Source organism: Anoplopoma fimbria, chromosome 24 (assembly GCF_027596085.1).
Source record: "Anoplopoma fimbria isolate UVic2021 breed Golden Eagle Sablefish chromosome 24, Afim_UVic_2022, whole genome shotgun sequence".
NCBI classification, from domain to species: Eukaryota; Metazoa; Chordata; class Actinopteri; order Perciformes; family Anoplopomatidae; genus Anoplopoma; species Anoplopoma fimbria.
In genome coordinates, this window is record NC_072472.1 from 18,717,735 (window position 1) to 18,736,236 (window position 18,502).

General features: G+C 40.3%; 1 protein-coding gene across 8 annotated transcripts in view; it reads left to right on the top strand.

Moving 5' to 3' along the window:
• The window catches only part of LOC129114086 (RNA-binding protein Musashi homolog 2), a 234,063-nt gene that overhangs the window by 200,547 nt on the left and 15,014 nt on the right, over positions 1–18,502 (top strand). For 3 of the 8 annotated variants that reach the window (XM_054626605.1, XM_054626604.1, XM_054626608.1), the window contains 2 exons: positions 7,122–7,241; positions 18,263–18,442. The exons of 1 other annotated variant lie outside the window; for it this stretch is intronic. In XM_054626605.1, coding sequence (XP_054482580.1) covers positions 7,122–7,241; positions 18,263–18,442 — 300 coding nt within the window. The remainder of the gene's footprint in view (positions 1–7,121; positions 7,242–18,262; positions 18,443–18,502) is intronic. 4 more of the 8 variants (XM_054626606.1, XM_054626610.1, XM_054626611.1 and 1 more) reach the window with 4 other exon arrangements.

Sequence of the window (18,502 nt, forward strand, 5' to 3'; positions counted from 1 at the left end):
AGTGCTATATTATCATTTTATTGTCATAGTTGCTGCTACAGACTGTCTCAGTATGTCATATTTGCACAAAGAATTACACTGAATGCCCTGATTGAAGGTGTATTCAAGCAGTTTAGTTTTGCACTTGAAGTTAAGGGACTCACAAGACACAGACTTTAAGTAAGAATGGTGAAAATCGATGCATCAGACATCAAGATATTCTGATTGTATTCCCCTTTAAGCTCCAACAACACTGGATCCTACAATTCCCATAATCCAAATTGTCTTTCATTAGATCCTCTCTCTCTAAAAATCTTTAGTCTTCAAGCTCAAGCCGAGATAGCCATGATAATGATCATCATGCTATTATAGTAAATTTAATTTGATGTGGAAAATCAGCGGAGTGCCCCTTTAAGAGTGTAGTTTAGTAGAAATGAAACAACCTGACTTTGGCATGGATATATGCATCTTCATGTTAATATATTTGCCATTTTACAGTTTCAGTCTATTTTTGAGTTCTTTTGTTTAATTGAAAAAAATGTTTAAAGTTCCAACTATCTCCACCGTAGCTAATCTATTTCAAGCATACCACTTGGCATCCTGTTAACCGTGTGACCTTTGTGGCGCGTGCACAGAATCCAAACACTGAAAGAAAGCAGACATACACATGACAAGAATAATTTGAATGATTGACAAGCAACCCAGCTCTGTTAATCAAGTTATGCTTACTGTGATTAGGACCTTAATGCGAGTAAGATAACCCGGTTAAGGTGTTTACATGAGAGTTGCAATAATATGCGTATTGCATTAGTCTAGTTATAATTGAATTATTGGTGTGCATGCAAATGCTCTATCTCTCTCGCTCTCTGGCTCATTCCCAGACACCAGTCTCTTTATTTTATGTTGGGGGGGGGATCGCTGTGTGTAGTGTAGGTCTCCATTGATCAGAGGAGAGGTGAGACATGAGCATGTGTGTAGCAGTTCATATGAAAGCCACCTGGCTCTCTCCGGCTCTGTGATTTATGCCTTTGATAACAACAACCCAGAGATGCTTTCAACAACAACAAAGTAGTGCTGAAGGATGACAACAATGGGACACTTGTCAGTCTGGAGATGAAAAGATGTCTTGCTAGGTGCCTGTCTCTTTTGTAACTTTGATATATACAGTATATATATTTTTTTGTCTTTTGTTCAGTTTATTTGTCTCTCTGTGTTTCCCTACATCTTATCAAAGGTTATTGATGAAGCAGAATGTGAAGTGGAGTCAGTTTTCCATCTCTGACAGAATGCCTCCCTCCTCCTTCATGCGAAGGCGGCAGTGTGCTTCACTGCCTCCGCTATGACTTATCAACAGACTTATTTCCGCTGGCTTGTCCTTACTGTCATACGGTGACAGAAAGAAAAAAAAAATCTCCTGTATGATTTCTTTTTTTTTTCTCACATTTATTACATTGACTTTGCAGTGAACAGTGACACCTATACGCTCCTATGATGCAAATGCAAATCGATAGATTGTAGAATAATTAGTAATTAGATTTTTCAAAGGCAAACAGCCAGGAGTGTTTCTGTTCGGTTTGTAATTATCTGTTTTCAATTAGATTAGCCTCGTTTTGATAAGAAACTGGAAAATTCAATTATTATGTCAATAATCCATCATTAAAAACATTTTGATTAAGGCAGTTCAATTTATAATTACAAGAATCAGAGTTCGCAAGTACCAAAATTCATCTACTTAGCTACTGGACTTACTGTAAGTTTGAAATTTGAGCACTTTTGCTTATTTTTATTGTGACAATGAAATTTTAGATATTTCCTAAATCACATGTAAGGCCTGACACACTATTATGATGCATTACTGCAACTAGTGTAATTCCACCAAATTAAGATACAATGTATCAATATTTAATAACTGTGAGAGGGATCATTGTGTAGAAAGATACTTTTACTTTGTGTTAATGGCATCACTAGCTATTTTTTATTGCTATTTCACTTGTACGTAATTGTAAAATAAATAGTTAATGCAAGAGCTTTAGGGGAGTATTCCAATATTGCCGAATTAATCTAATGCAAGGAATGTGGTTTAAAATTTGTTTTGTTCTCACATTATATGTTTTCTTATGTTATAGCACAAAACGACACCTTTCCTTGGTTTTAGTGGTGTAGAAGAAAGCACTTCATTATCGGCGCAGTTATTAGTGTTTTACCTGAGTAATCTGTTCTCAGTTCTTGAAATATTTTTTGGGGCCAAAGTATTTTACAGAGTTCCATGAGAATGAATTCGACACCTGTGTCCTGACCTTATTTCTCCCTCAATTCCTCATTCTCTTTGTCTTTTCTTCTCTTTGTCTTCTTCTTCTACTGATGTAGCTGCTGTCCTTCCCTGTTCATCTGTCTCACTCATGTCGGCTCTTTACCGTTCATCTCTCTCACTCCTTCTGTCTGCCACCAAAACTTACTATAGCTTCAGGCTGAAAGGCTTGTTCACAAGCCCCTTTCCAAAACCAAGCTACCGTGTTAACCAGCGTAGCATGAAAACCTTGTTAGCCAGCAAGCTAACCCTGGTTGATGACATGTCATTGCTTTATTTAATAATCACGTCTTGGAATTTCCTCCCCATTTGCTATCTTTTTTTTTTTGCTAGTTTGGTATAACTAAAATCTTTGTAAACAAATAACTTTAATGCTGAGTTTGTAATGTACTTTTGCTTCCTGTACACCATTTGGGATTTCCACTGAAAATGAAGTGCTGTGTTTCATGTAAGCCCTATTAGTTCTCAGTTTCACAGAGATATTAAAATATGGGCATAGGCTACTTCATCCATAGGGTTGCGGTAGAATATCAGCTGTCCCTGGGCTCCTCCTGTGCATTAGTGAGTTGACAGTTCTTCTTATAGCAGAAATGAGCAGAGTGCTCTGTGACTGATGGCGCTCCTTTGTCAATGACAGGAGGGAGCTGCTACTGGCAGTTTTAGGCCAAAGAACAGTACAGATTACATTAACATCAGTCAAGCTGTTGTCAGACGGGTGGGACATAAATAGGACCTCATTGATGCATAATGCAACAACTTTTCATTGTGATGTTTTCTGAGTAATAGGATAAGAAAGTGGCTAGAGAAAAAAAAGATTTGCAAAAACTGTACCAGAAATAGTGCAACAGGAGAAAAACCTGAGGTAATGTTAAAGATGAAGGAGTTTATAAGCACTAGCTAAGATCAGGTGATGAAGTTCAAATTCTCCCTCCTCCTATCCAGGGTTAAATGTCTAACTAGATGAAGAGCACATATTCTGGGATCACATATCACACGATAATCCATCTTGCCGAGCATCAAGTAATGCGTTTGTGTCCGGTAATCGTGTTTCAGATGTGTGTGAGACAAAACGTTCTAAACGACAATGGGTGCTCCTAAAGAGGTTAGCGTTGATGTTACATCAGAACTATAGAGTATTTCTTCATCGAAAGAAGAGCAAAGAAGGGAACTGAAGACTTTTCACAATAGAAAAATGTGTTTTCATTCCTCACCCAACTGGCTTTGGCAAGAGATTAATTGACAGATGGTCCATCCAATAAGCCGGCAAGTATTTTTGAAGGCACATGCCCTTTTCCAAAAAGTTTCCAATGAGGGCTTCTCAGATGGTTCTGTGTATCAAACCAGCTGGCGGGTCAGGTTAGGGTATCTCAGGGCATTGTTACTGACTTGTAACAATGCAATGCAACCACAAAGCAGCCTAAAATCATGGTGACATTAGGAGGAGTACATCATCAGTGGTCGTGATGGGGGCTAGAATTAATTTGACCAGTGGAATCACCTCGTTCTCTATACTTTAAAAGCACTGTGATATTCGGCAAAGTGCTTTGACAGTTTTATAATAGAGAAAACAAAGCTTTTGACCTGGCCTGTGCCGGCTGTCGGGGCGAGCAAAAAAATCCCAGGAAACCTTGACAGAAAAATTGCACTGTGCTGTTTGATCACTGTGACACTGCCCCTACTGCGTCTCTCCTCCTACTTCAGTACAGTCAAGTTCACAGAGACTCACAAAATACAGGTGCAGGCAGAAAAGAGCCGGTGTGCACCCGAGAAAAATGCTACTTTACAGGCATAGCGCCGCAGTATGTGCTGTGAACTATGATGAAAAATATGAATTCACACCGACAATACCATGAATTGGACATGCCATTTTGTTTGGCAAATTGCTTTAGCTTAAAGTTTGTTTAAGGTAGGGCGGGATATGGACACATGGGGTAACAGTTCAACATCAATTTCTGAATGAGGGTCAATATTTGCAAACAGTGGAGCTGAAAGGATAGAACTCTACAAGTTAGTGTCAAAGTTGTAAGGACATAGAACAAAAAGTAAGCATTTGTGTAGAAAGAATAACATCAGACTGGAAAAAAGCTTGTGAAATTTGCAACTGTTTTTGTTGTGAATATGAATCTTTTTATGAAATTCAAAGGTATATGTTGAGAAAGGGTAATTTTTTTGCTTGGAGAGAGGGCGAAATGAGATTCTTGACAGTGCCCATCTTTCTTTAGGTCTAATCTGTCTTCCTTTCTGTGTGCACTCCTGAAGAAGGCTGAATTTCTGTGCCCCAGGCTCGAGGAGCGAAAGCTGAGGACAGTTCCCCGGAGTCCAGACACCAAGGCCCCCGGGCCTCCACAGCTCATAAACAGATGTGTCCTTGTCCCCAGCCAAGCGCAGCCACTCAAGTGGCAAAGCAGGGGCCCAATAATTGTGAAGAATTGAAAGCTAAATATTGGCTTTATCTCCTCAGTAATAAAAGGGCCATGAAATTGATTTAATGCTGCAGCGCTTCTCTTGGGTGGCTTCTTACAGCGTGAGCACAAAACAATGAGCAGCAGCCATCTATTAATTAACCCACCTAATCCTGCAAAGTTAATCTCTCACCACAACTTTGCCCGCAACTAACTTCCAAGCCAGTGGGTCTATTGGGGGTGTCATGACAATGGCAGCGAGGGGAAGATAGATTCAGCACTTAGGAAAGGAGGGAGAGAGGGAAAAAGAGGTGGAGAGTGCTGCATGAAAAACACTGTTCCGCCCAGCAACCGTGGGGACTGTAAGTGGAAATGCAGGGTTGCATGGCCGTCATTAGCATAGTATCAGAGTTGATTTGTGTTTTTGTGAAAAGAGGCGGAGAATATAATTTGAGCTGTACGAATCAGTTCCCGGTGTGGTGTGGCAGCGGTGGCATAAACGCGGCTGATTTTAGTTGCCTTTTGTCGTCTTTTTTCTTCCGGTTATTTTTTTCCACCTGACGCCTTGCCGCCTCGGCCCCTTATTCTCTCCCGAGCTGTTAGGCGGTTGGGAGGAAAAGTGCCATTTCTTTTTCTCTTCTTCACCTGCCTGCCAGTCGCAACATGATGGCACCTCACACCCAACACACACATCCATGGTCATATTGTGTCGACAGAGTTGTGAATTACCTCCTTCTCAGCCGGCTGATGAAAAGCTATGTGTTTTTCTCTTTGGGCTGCGGCTCATCTGACCCTGCCCTGTCACCCCCTCTTCCCCATCTCCCCCCACCTCCCTCCCTCTCATCAGTCTTTTGTGTGAACCCCCTCTTGGTGGAATAGCAGTACAAGGCTGACTCGGAAAATAGGTCACCCACTGGTGCACTTCTCACCTCCACAGCATTCAAAAAATGATTCTCTAAGGTGTCCTGTGCCATTCTGTAATGTCTAAACCAGTCCCTGGAATGTGGCCAACAACATATAAGAAACACAAACATGCACACACATTCAGCTGATAAAATATATAAAATTCAAGAAAGATTCCAATTGAGGGAATTTGAAGATCTTGCTAGTGAGGAAAGCATTTCCTGTGGAGATAATTTTAGGAGGCTGATTAGGCATAGACGGTGTTGAGCCCAGAGTGAGGAATCTCATCACCAGCGCTAATGACATGCCATTCCTGTGCTGAGAGAGGAGCCCAGGCCCTGGGCATGGACTAGCCTCTGTCAGCCACCTCTAGCTACTGTGTTCATTAAGGCTAACAATGTAATTACAATTCACAGATACTGCGTCGGCTTAATTACAGACTGATTATTAGGCTGATATTTGTTGGAATAATCAGACCCTAAAGAAGCGGATTTATATTTGCATGGTAGTGAGGCCTTACAGTTATTATGGTATCATAAACTGACAATTTGGACAGATTTATGAATGTTTTTTAAGCTTCACAAATCTCAGCGTTGGAGTACTATAAATATTTACCAAAGAAGAAACACGCACAAGGGACTTGTTCAGTCTTCACATAAGCTAACAGATTGGAGTCTCCTCTGAATGACGAATCTTCCAACAGATGTCTCCATTTGATTGCGGGACATATCTTTCTACTGTGAATCTTCTACCCGAATAGACCAGCAAAGAATGTGGAATACTCTGCCTCGTGCATAAAAGTGGATGAATCGGTTTCCATAGAATCTCACAGTAATTGGGAGCACACCTGAACAAAATGCAGAGATGGTCCCCAGTGGTCTGGCTACTATGCCCATGTCCATGCAGCTCAGAAGTGGCTGTAATCTTTCATCCAAAGCATGTGAAATAAACACCCTCCAGAGCCAAACGCTTTCACTAATATAATCAGGGACTTGGTGAATTGTGAATGTCAGTTTACTCACAGTTTTATAGATGAATAAGAATTTGCACCTTTTCAGACGGACATCAATTTTTTTAATGAAAATCGAGAAGAAATTCATTTAAAGTACATACTGTATAATATATATTCCAATATTATCACTGTAACATAGGTTACTGTTCATGACATATTAATTATTTTTTTTGTTACGTGGTTTTAGTTTCATTTGAAATTACCCTCATGATGGTCGTGAAAACCACATCGAAGCTGCATAAGTTATTTTTATTTAAATGTGATATTCGCTGAATTGCTCTCGGCTATCCTTCTGTTTCTGTGTATGGATCAGTGGGTCTGCAGGGTTTTGAATATCACAGTGGGTTCAGTGAGAGACTGCTGATAGATGTCGCCCCGACATGAGCCCCAGTCTTTGACAGCTATAGTTTTATCCCGTAGCTCAGTGCTGGTATCAACATTCTCCTGTAGCTCTGGGACGTACTCATCCATGTGCAGGAAGTGATGCGTGTGTGTATGTGTGTGTATGTGCCTGCAGGCTTCCCAGCGACAGCATACGGACCGGTGGCGGCGGCGGCGGTAGCAGCAGCGCGTGGCTCAGGTAGGGGGGCCCGTGGAAGAGGCGGCTACTTGGCGTACCCACAGAGCACAGGGCCAGGTAAACGCTCTGTCCATGTTCTGTGTGGCTGCTGCTCTCTCCAACTTCTCCTGCTCTGCTTCTCCCCATAGACATAGTCCCCCGAGCCCACATGCACACACCCGGCAACCATTTGAGTTTAGACTGACAGCATCGTACACACATACAGTAGGGAATTATATCCAATATTACTTTGATTTGACACAAAAAAATGGAGGAAACATTTTTTTAGTTTAGTGAACTAGTAGGGAAAATTTAAACCTAAACAGTAACTCTAGCAATAAAGATTGAGTACAACCAATAAAAAAAAGCCAAGTATTGAGTTTATTAATATGATTAAAGTCAGCATAAGCAGACTTGATGAAATTGAGAAAAGATTTAAGAGGCTGTGAAAACAAGTACATTTTTAAGATCTTTGCTATTTCTTTGTGTGTACTGCATAAAGTCTACATTAAATAGTAAATTGACATGAAATATAACAAATACAATGATTTATCATTTTAAAACACATGTATTATTTATTTTAATAATTGAATACATTGAGTAATTGTTAATTTCACCAACTTCCGGTTTACATTTAAACTTAAACACGCAAACATAATTAACCAAATCAGAGGTAAACTACTTCTGAGACATAAGAATAAAAAGAAACTGTTTTTCCAGCCATACAAATTAAAACCTGACCCTTCAATGTGTTCAATGTCAGTTTACAAAATTAACTCAGGAAATACAGCCTACTTTAAACCCTTCACGGCTCCTACACAATACTCCTTCTGGAACATACCTAACTAAGCTTTACAGACACTACACAGTACTGACACATGGACTGAGTGTTCCAAGAAAGTAATGACAGTTTCCAAAATGACAAATCTCTGTAAAGACACTCAAGACAATTTTAAACTGCTGCTCAATGTCTCATTTATAAACATAGTCCATTAAACCATGAACTTCAAAAAAACCTCTGCAAACCATTAAGAGAAAAACTTTCAGCTCCACACTATACCTCACTGAGAACACAGGAAAAATCCCAAAAAGCACAAGCCGTGTCGGCCCAACAGCCACATTTGATTATCTAAGCCAGTGTTTTAAGTCTCTCAAGGAGTCTTTGAAACTTCAGAGGTCTGGAGGATATTACTCTCTGCTGTTTCCTGCAAGACACACAGATTATTATCTAACGATGCACTGTCACATTTGTTGATGAAAGGATACATATAAATTCAAAAGATGGTAGGTGATTAAATTCAGAAGATGCTTCATTCCTTCAGTCTTAAGATATCGTCTTGTTTTTTTTTTCAAAAATATCTCAAATAAATAAAAAAACAATATATAAAAGCACTACTAGAATGTGTCCATTATAACTCTTTCCATTTCCATTAAATTTCCCAATAATAACCCTTTAACCATTTTGGCTTTAACATAAACTTTCTCTTCTTTAACTAATCCCCACTGCAACTGATATAAAAATCAATCTTCTTTAACCAATAGTAAAATAAATGCAGCCTTAAGTCTTTGCTTAGGAGCTAATGGCCTAAAACAAATGACTGCTAATTCAAGCTACCAAAATGAAACACACTTGCATCTTAAGTTTATATCCACAAGTCCATGGGATGTTACCTGAAGCATGAGCAAGGGAAATAGGGAGAACAGAGGAGGGAGAGTAGATTTCAGGCTGGACGCTGCAACCGTCCAACACGGCGAATTTACCGACAGCAACAGTTCAGAATGAACCTATAGCAGGCGGGAGACGTCTCCTCCTCACAGGGTCCACAGGTCCACAGGTCCATAGGTCCAGCTCCCTCACCCCCTCTCTGCCCAATGAATACAAATGCCCTTCACCTCAGTCACTTTAATCAATCAATCATTAAAAAGATATGGTAACGCATTATTTTCCTTTAGATTATAAATAAAATACAAGAATCTTAATATAGATTAAAGCTTTTCAAGTATTATTCCTTTGAAATCTCCTTGCATCAAACATTTTGGGAAATAACACAAGTTGAAAAACAAATGTTTGCAAATTAGGCAACACATTTCCACTTGGTCTAAATATTTGACTGCCAGGAGAATATTTTCAATGCCAGATAAGAATTTTTAGTTTTAGCCTTTAGTTTTATCGTTTGACATGATATGTTAAGATCACTATTATTGGTAAACTAACTTAGTTATAGTGAAATGTCAGGATTTGCACAGTTTAAACTAAAGCTGTTCATGTCTACTTTTTCGCTACAGCTCTTCTTTACTTTTCATGTACTTTTCTATCCTTCTGGTATCTGGTCAAAGCACCCTGAACCTTGGACACTTTATTCATGATTGTTTGCTTTGTGGTTGCTGCCCTGATTAAATCGTATTCTGCTGTTGCACTTCAATGCTGCAGGCTATGAGTAAATACAGATGTTTAAAAAAAATTCAAATAGAAAGATAAGTCAGTGTCTCAGACATCAACTTCCAGTACACACACTCCATTAAAGCATGATTACAGCACAAACCTTATTCACATACAGACAAATATCTCCCAAAAGGTTTGTTCCAAAAACAGGAAGCAGGTTTCTTTTTGTCTTAAACTCAGTATTGATTGACTTGTTGGCTTCATTTGGACATCCTGCTTTCTGCACCTTACCAACTGTAGATCATTCAATAGCTGTCAATAATAGCTCCCCTGACTGAACACAAAGCCTGCAGGCTTTAGGGTAGAGTGTCTCTCCTAATCAGACTTACAATTAGAAGCTTGTTGGTAAAACTCTGTTTTAATTGTAACTCGGATGCTGTCTGCTCTGTGCAGTCACTCACAGATATAAAGTCAGTAGACTGTTGCTAATGTCACGTACTGTGATACCTGAAGATGAACATGAACAGGCACATGAACACACAGACGGCTACAGTACGAGCGGCTGAAGTGTATGCACACTGCCTACATGCGCACACACACACACACACACATAGACAAACAAATTCCCTCGTCTGTCCTCATTTGCACCAAATTCAAATCAACAGAGGGAACACTGGAAGCCAATCAGATGCTCCGTCTTGCACATCGGGCTACTTGATTTTGCATTTTCAAAACAAACAATTTGCCCAACAATTGCAATGAACATCACCAAGAAGCAGGAATGTTGATTTGGGGTTAGCAGCAGCCAGGAAGCAAGAGACGTGATGGCAACCATTATGTACAGTTTAATTCTGACAGCTGCAAATGGAAGGGAGACGAGTAAATGACTATGAACAGGGGGAATGGGGGGAGGGGGGGTTGCTGGGTTAGAGTGGTAAACAGTGACATCATGGGCCTGTTTTAGAGTACTTAAACAGCCACGAGGCAGCAAAACATCACTCAGTGAAATAGCCATGCTCCTTCAGTATATGGCAGAGTCTGTCTGCAAAGCATTATCGCAATAATGGAAAGCAAATCTTGAACATGGATGTGATTAAAAAAACATATCTGTAGGTTGTCACCTAATTCAGCTGTAACTTTATATTGTTATCATTTCTTAACTGTTTTATTCTCTAGAGAAAAAGCGTCACCAATGCATCTTGATGATATAACAAATCCAATCCTTCGCTCTGCGGTTTGTGGCTCTTTGACATGGTAGTATGAGGGTTTCTGGCACAGCCTCATTTACTTTTTGATGGAGTGACAAATTATATATTGATGATTTATCAACGGTTTGAGATGATGCTATAAACACACTACTACATGGATACATGGATTATTACATTCAGTGGTCTCTTCTCTCTATACAGACACAGACAGAACAGAGGACACAGATTGTTAAGGCTTGACCTTCCTCTGTGTATTGTCCAGGGATGCTGCTGCATCTCTGTCCTATCATACAATCTAATTTGCAGCATACTCAGCCCAAAATCAACTCGGGATTGGAATAGCAATTCTAGTGGTTTATTTATTTTTATATTTTAGTGCAGACAAGGGATTTTGTTGTAAAAACTAAACAAAAAACAGATATATGTTGTAAGTGTGGATTCTTTGTGCTTTGACTCCACCTACAGTTCCCATAGAGCACCACATATTATATACTTTGTATACTTTGACCCAGTAGGTTGGGTGCATTGGGGGCCACCTAAAGTGGCAGTCAAAACCACACAAGTTAAAGGCAAAAAAAAACACCCAAAAAAACGTAAACATTCCTAAATATATCCCAAATAAAATTATACTTTGACCATGTTTATTATTTACTTAATTTCTTTACAAGAAACCCCTTATTATGCAGGTATTGCCTTCCTTGGGCTGTGAGGGATGTTTGTCAGAAGTACACACAGAGAGCGCTGTGAACATGGAAGACATTTTCCATCCCTGACAGAGGGCACTTTCACACTACTCCCAAAGCTCAACAGACAAAATGACAGCATGCTGACTTCCCTGTCTATGTCAGACCATTGCTGATGACAAGGTGTATTTTAGGCTTCTCACCCAGGCCCCCTCTTGTGTACCATAGCAAGAAAAGTTCCTGAAGACATAGCCTTTGCAGCATCTTTAAAATGTTGCTACATGTATAATATGTATATGTTTATCCACTGTTCAAATATCCATTGAGCCACTAGATAAGATCTTATTGTTTATTTTAAAATTTGCATAATTCAATTTCTCTTGCCGTGAAGAACAGTGGTTCTTAAGTAGATTTACATTTAAATACTACACAAGAGCTCGGAATACTTTTCTTACTGACCAATACAATAGTTTCAGGTTCAGCTTAAAGTTTAGAGTTTTCTTTTTAAGACAGGAAGAAATCCTAGTTATCACAGTCGGTGTTACTTCTATAGGACTAAAAAAAATGTTATGAGGTAAAAGTTGAATCTGAGATGGTGTTAGTCCAGATACTTTTTGGTCTTCTGTCGGTATTTGAAGATAGCAAGGTATTTTTGCTGCCCCGACCACTACCAGGAGCATGTTTCACAACTAAAGAGCAAGAACAAGGGCTAGTCTTGACGCGTGTTTGTGAGGAAGTTTGAGAGACTGTGACCCCGGGCGACAAGTAGATCAGAAAGATGTGGCTACTGCACCGAGTTTACCATCGCCTGGAGCTAGAGAGGTGCTGGCCCATACGTGGCTTTATAAGCTGGTATCACGGATACAAACCTCGTTTGAACTACTACAGGGTGCCACTGGAGGATGCAAAGGGCAGTCACTCAATATCAGTTAGAGGGGCTGAACATCTGGATAGTAGAGCAGGAAGGGGGAAATTACTAATTTGGAGATGACTAATTCCTGCACCAGCACCTGGGCTGCAAGTGTAATCCACCGGTGCTGATAATATGAAGGATGAAACTTAATAAATGTGCCACTGTTGCCACTTTAACTGTATGTCAGGAAGATGATACATGAACAAAATTCTAATATACAAAGTTTTTCTCAACAACAACAACACTATAACTATCGGTTATCATTTGTTTTTTCTTCATTTCAAAGTAGACAAATGTTACATTTCCTGTGCTATAGGATTGTCAGATAAAAGCAGAGTATGTAAAATGCAAGTGATGCAGATGGTCCTGACAGTCCAGGGAACTTCACAGGTCCCAGCGTACTCTGGTTGAGTGTTTTCCTGAGTCCCTCTGAGCTTTCTGCTAAGCTCAAAATGTCAGTCTCAGATCTCGGCTCTACCTGCAGTGTACTCAAAGCCCCATTCAGCTGCTTTTAGAAGACTGGGTACTTGCTATGTACAGTGCGTCTGACTGGACTCAGGTGTTCCAAATCTGAAATAGAGTTGGCTGCGGTCAGATATTGGACTGCTGTTAAGATTGCAGAGGTGTCTCTTGTTCAGTTTTATTGGGACTCAGGATGGTCTTTGCGTTTTCAAAATCTCATTCTTCCCCTCAGTTGGTTGTTGCTCTTCTCTCTTCTGCTCTACCCACTTCTTCTCCAAAATCCTTTTTTTTCAGCAATGAAAAGAAGGAAACTCATGTGACAGACATTTCCAAATTAAGATCATTATCAATTTCCTCCCAACAAGCTCTGTGATCTTCAGCAGTGCCTGAGAGGAGACCAGGATTGGCCGTGTGCACTGGTCTTAATCAATCTGGCTCTTTGTGAGCTCAGGTCCATTTGTCCCAGATGCTAATCTGCAGAGCTCAGCTCTGAGGCCAGAGGCGCTTTGCATGTATTTGGTGCAAAATAACATGAGCAGGCATGCCAAGCCCATCCTGCCTGGGTTTTTGTCTAAGGCCCAGGGAAAGATGTGACACATCGGGGAGGGCAAAGTGTCCCTTTGCGCCTCCGCCACGAAGCAGTGTCTCTCACAGCTGTGGGTAGCAGATGCTCTGAGGTTACAGGCACAGGCCTTTAGGGACATCAGCACTCTGCCCTCCAGGGGCTGCACACGTAACACACTATCCTTAGAAAACTTACTGAAGGCTTAATGGGATGAAGGTATTTTATAGTCAGTCCTTCAATATGAAATGTCTCCTTCCTATTCAGTACAGGATTTTCTGTTTCATTGGCATTATACATTTATTTTAACAATTTACAATCTTTTTACTTATTTGTAATGACATGCAGATTTCAAAGTGAATTACATAGTTTTAAGCCTTCCTACTATGATAGCATTTTGTACAACTCTGAGATAAATACCAGCAAATTAAATTTGTAAGATGCAAAAAGATTTTGCACTCTGTTAACACACAGTATCTGAGAGAGCTTTGCTGGAAATTGTAATTCCAGTTAATTCATATTGTCCTTCCCCCTGTATCTAAGTGACCATTCGATGTAGCCAGCATCACTCTCAGATTTCAGTTGTAGTGAGTCCTACAATTCTTCAGATCACATAAGCCTGACCAGACATGTTTGAAAAAAAGTGTTCAGCCAAAAGGCCATGCCTGTCAGCTCTGAGGCTGCTCAGAATAGGATAATCTGTGCCGACTGTCGATAACTGAGTGCCCTTTCTCGGTCCCAGCGAGACCAGATCCACACAAGTTAAAATCTGCATTGAAATCATTTAGTGTGCAAATAAGTGTGCACTGATTCACTACACTGTTGTACATTGTTTTAACCATGATCAAGTGTTCACAATTCCTCTTCCTCTGTAACTTTACACTGTCATTACCCAACCAAGGTTGCAGGTAAACCCAAATTAGTAGCTCTGTTAAGTTTTTCCATTTCTGGAACGAACAAAAAGAAAAGGGAAGAGCAGGCATAAAATGAAAAGTAAAAAAAAAAAAATCTGAAGCCTGAGTATGTATGCAAGAAGAAATCATCTGTTAAAATTAATTAGCCAAGCTTCTCTGAACAGAAAATGACAAGACATTAAATATGTATTATTTATGAAATGTCTGTGCTCTCCGAAAAGGGTGTCTAGTGCTGTTAATTACTCAGCCATTCATTCAGAAAAGATTATTTCAAATGGAAAGTGAAAGCAAGGCTATACAGCAAAAGAGCTGTTAGTTTCTTTCACGCTATTTTTAAATGACATTGGTGAAAATGGAAAAGCTAATTATGGTAGCTCTGAAATTCAAAGCTAATTTGAGAAGCAGCATGTCAGGTTTATTGACATCTTCTGTGGAGTGATGTGGTTTGATGGCCACCAAGGAATCTCTCTGGTGCCGCGAGGGAGAGGGAGGAGCGGCTGCATGAAAAATTATTCCTTGCAGAAATGGAAATAACTTATGTTAATAGATTTTTAGATTCCCTTGTTCCCACTATTCCCTGTAGAAATAACAGGTGTACGTTAAATATATTCAAAGAGTCGATGTATAGGTGAAAAGTAAAAGGCTTTTGAACTGATTTGTTTGCAAACAATACTGATTTTAGCAAAAATATAACTGCATTAAAACAATATTACAAATAGAGGTTTTGCTGTTGCTCGATATAAATTACTTTTAGGGTTATAGCGGGCAAGTTTATATGTTAAGTTTCTCTGAGATTTATTGAGAGGATAATCACAAACTTTGTGCAGACCACTGGCGAACTTATGAAAATATTTTTCACATTGTGAAGTCCCAGCAGGCCAGGGAGCGTGACGCTGTATTTTATCATCGGCGTGATTAGTTTTATTGTCCAACTAGTGAGAGAAAGAGCCGCAGTGCTTTCAAGGTTTGTGATTCCTCCTTAAAGGCAGTCACCTGGCAAAGTGGGAACGAGAGCAGGGCATTTATCCACTTAAAGAGAGCCACCCCGATGATGTCAGTAACAGATGACTGCTAGACACTCCCCTCTCCATCGCTTCGCAGCCAGATTTGGTCACCGAGGGCAGAAGGGAAAGGGGGTGGGGGTAGGGTAGATAATTACCAGTATAAATGAAGCCCTGCGAACGATTCGCACTGCTGGGTCCCCTGATCTAGTCTCCAAGGCAACCTCAGCACGCTCATTTGTTTTGTAGATGAGTAATTACATCCAATTAGTGGCCAGTGGAAAAAAAAGGAGTCCAAGAAAGGCCCATTGTTCTGGATAGATTGTGTGAATATTAATAGTGGGAAGGTCTGAGGCACACTGATATGATCGGTGATACTAATGCAGCTGTGGGCACACTCTGCCCAGTCTCATCCTGCATAACTGATCAGATAGCCACTGATGAAAATATATGGCTTTGAGTATGTGCGCCCACATGTTTGTGCACGAGTCGTACTCATGTCCAGCTGCCTCTATTCAGCAAACAAAGCCGGTTTCTTACCTGAGCCTGCCGCACCTGTGGACAGTGCAATGACATGCAGTGTCTGAACATGTTGGCAAATTGAATTACTTTGCTAAATGTTATTTACAATATAGAAAGATCTCTTGATTTCACCGCAGTAGAGGAAATATTAACAGTCACCAACACCCAGCTATTCACGATATTTGTAAGTTGACCAATATAAACGGTTAATGACGTTAGCTTGGTGTTTATTGTCTTTGGGAATTAGTTTTAACGAGACATTATGCGATTTTTAATTTTCGTGAAGCAGGGCAGACACTGTACGGATTCCACCCAATTTATCCCAAAATTGGCCGCTCCCAACTCATCTTTGAATCCGGCCAAATCTCTGCAAGATGGATCGCAAGAAGTTTGCGTCAGCTGTTTGTGCATTTCACTGCATTTTATCTTCTTGCTTTCCTTTCATAATAGATAGTAATGCTGCCTTTCTCTTGTTTGCAAACATTGTTGAGGACACAGTCGTCTATAAATCAACTAAAATAGTGTAATCGTCAATAGACATCGGGGTCCTGTATTTACGTTCTGTGTAGGCGTCCTCGTCCTGACCGGTCAGTTGATTCGTGCTGTGTGAGTATAAAAGTTGCAGGTTCTTTGGAAGCATAAAGGCCAATTAAAACCTGTAATGTGAGTTGACACAACAGGATTAAAAAAAACACAGTGTCTGCCCAGTTTAATGTGGTTCAGTTACTTACAATTAGAACCTTATCTCAAATGGAAATAACTTCTCTGTCCAATTTTCTCTGTCCAACACCCACTTCAATAATTTGCTGCTAACAATATTTTGATTTCATCAGTTATTATTAGTAGTAGTAGTAGTATTTGTAGTAGTAATAGTAGTCGTAGTATTATCTGTCACTGCAACTTCACTTACCAAGTTGACGTTTGATCTTTTGTCACAACTGGGTTTATGGTCAATGGTATGCTATATGAAAGCAAAGAGGCATAATGAACAAATTATAAAATGAAAAGTAATGCCTGTTTGGTTCCAGTCTCTACACTGTTCTGAGCTGGTGACATATTTGGAATGGCTTCTCTATGAATTCCCAATAACACGGTTTGCTCTATTGTCAAATGTTTTTTTTCCCCCCTGTTATAATTATTCCATTGATTCAGTTTTCCTCATTAGCAAGGCCAATCAATGTTCTGTGACATTTGTCTAAGTGAAGTAAATGGAATGATTGGTTCTTGAGCTTTGTTCAATGTGTCAGGCATTATGTGACGTACGTGGGAAGCCTGCCCTATTTGGAGCCTATAATTTGATGAGTGGGCAGACAGCCCACAAGTGGTGAGATCAGAGTGCTAAAAAGCATTGGCGGGGAGAAACATGGCTGGTGCTTACATTCCATTTGGCAGAAGTGGACTGTCTCACTCTGAATGGGTTGAGGTGAAGTGGCTTTGAAAGGCTATTCGCTCCAGGACCCAAATAAAAAAACAAACACACAGCAGGGGAAACCCAGCATGGAAAAGCCGGTGTCACCAATCTCAGTCCCTCCTGAGTAGATTAACTCGGTTATCAAAGAGGTGTGAGAAGGAGCCGTTTCTTTTAATTGCACTCTTTATATGAGCAGCTTGTCTCAGATTAAGAGGACAAGCAATAAATGCCAGCACGACTTATTGCTAAAAGACATTTCCTAAACTGTTGATAATCCACCATCTGTGTCAAAGAGAGAATGACTGGAAGAGGCCAATCTGAGACGTGCTTAGGGTATTTAGGATTGTTTCAGAATCATCAATAAACATGAACGCCTATACCTCATTCACATAAAAAACAATTCATCTGTTGCTATTGGTAAAAACGAATGCTTTAAATTAATTATTGCCCGGTTCACACAATGTTTCTTTTCATTTAAATGACAAAAGCTTCCTCCAGGTGTGTCGACCAAGAATTGTCGGTTTGAATTGAGAAATGTATTGACCTGTGTTTTAATGTATCTTCAGTTTTATCTCACTCCTTGATGATCATGATTGCAAGAAAAAAAAAAGGGGGGGGGGGGGGCACAGGACAATTATGCAAAAGCCAAAATATCAAAGCTGTGGCCTTACTGTTTATTTAGTATTTATTGTTATTGGTCCATTTGAATTAAGTAAATGAGGAGGTTTTATTGTATCATTTCAGGGAGAGATAGTATGTATCCATAATTGTACAGCTAATGTATATGATACAGCTGAGCGTATCAAACACGGACCATATGCCAAGGGGGCCTGGCCACTAAGTAGAAGCTGCTGGGGAGGGAGGGCAGGGGGGCAGTTAAAGCAGACAAAACTCAAGGATGTATTCTAAAAAAAACGGTGTAGCACACCACCGAGCTATGCTTAACAATCTGGACATTGACTTTGACATTGAAAGAGTTGTTTTCCACAATGATGGAGTCCCCTCCCCTCCCCCTCCCCACCCTATACTGTATCTCCCAGGCCTCCCCGATTATGGGTTTTACTCTACGCCCAGTGACCAGAGGGGGGGGCCCTGCTCCTTTGCTGACTATGGCTCCCTGGGGCCCCAAGCGGCTCAGATGCTGCACAGTGAGCATGCCACCTCCGCCTGCAACTCCCCCCTCCAGCACCTACACAGCCCGGATCAATTTAAGAACCCAGGTTTGTATATGCGCATCTATCTCATCCACTTTTTTGGACTTTTCAGTTTGTTTCATGACA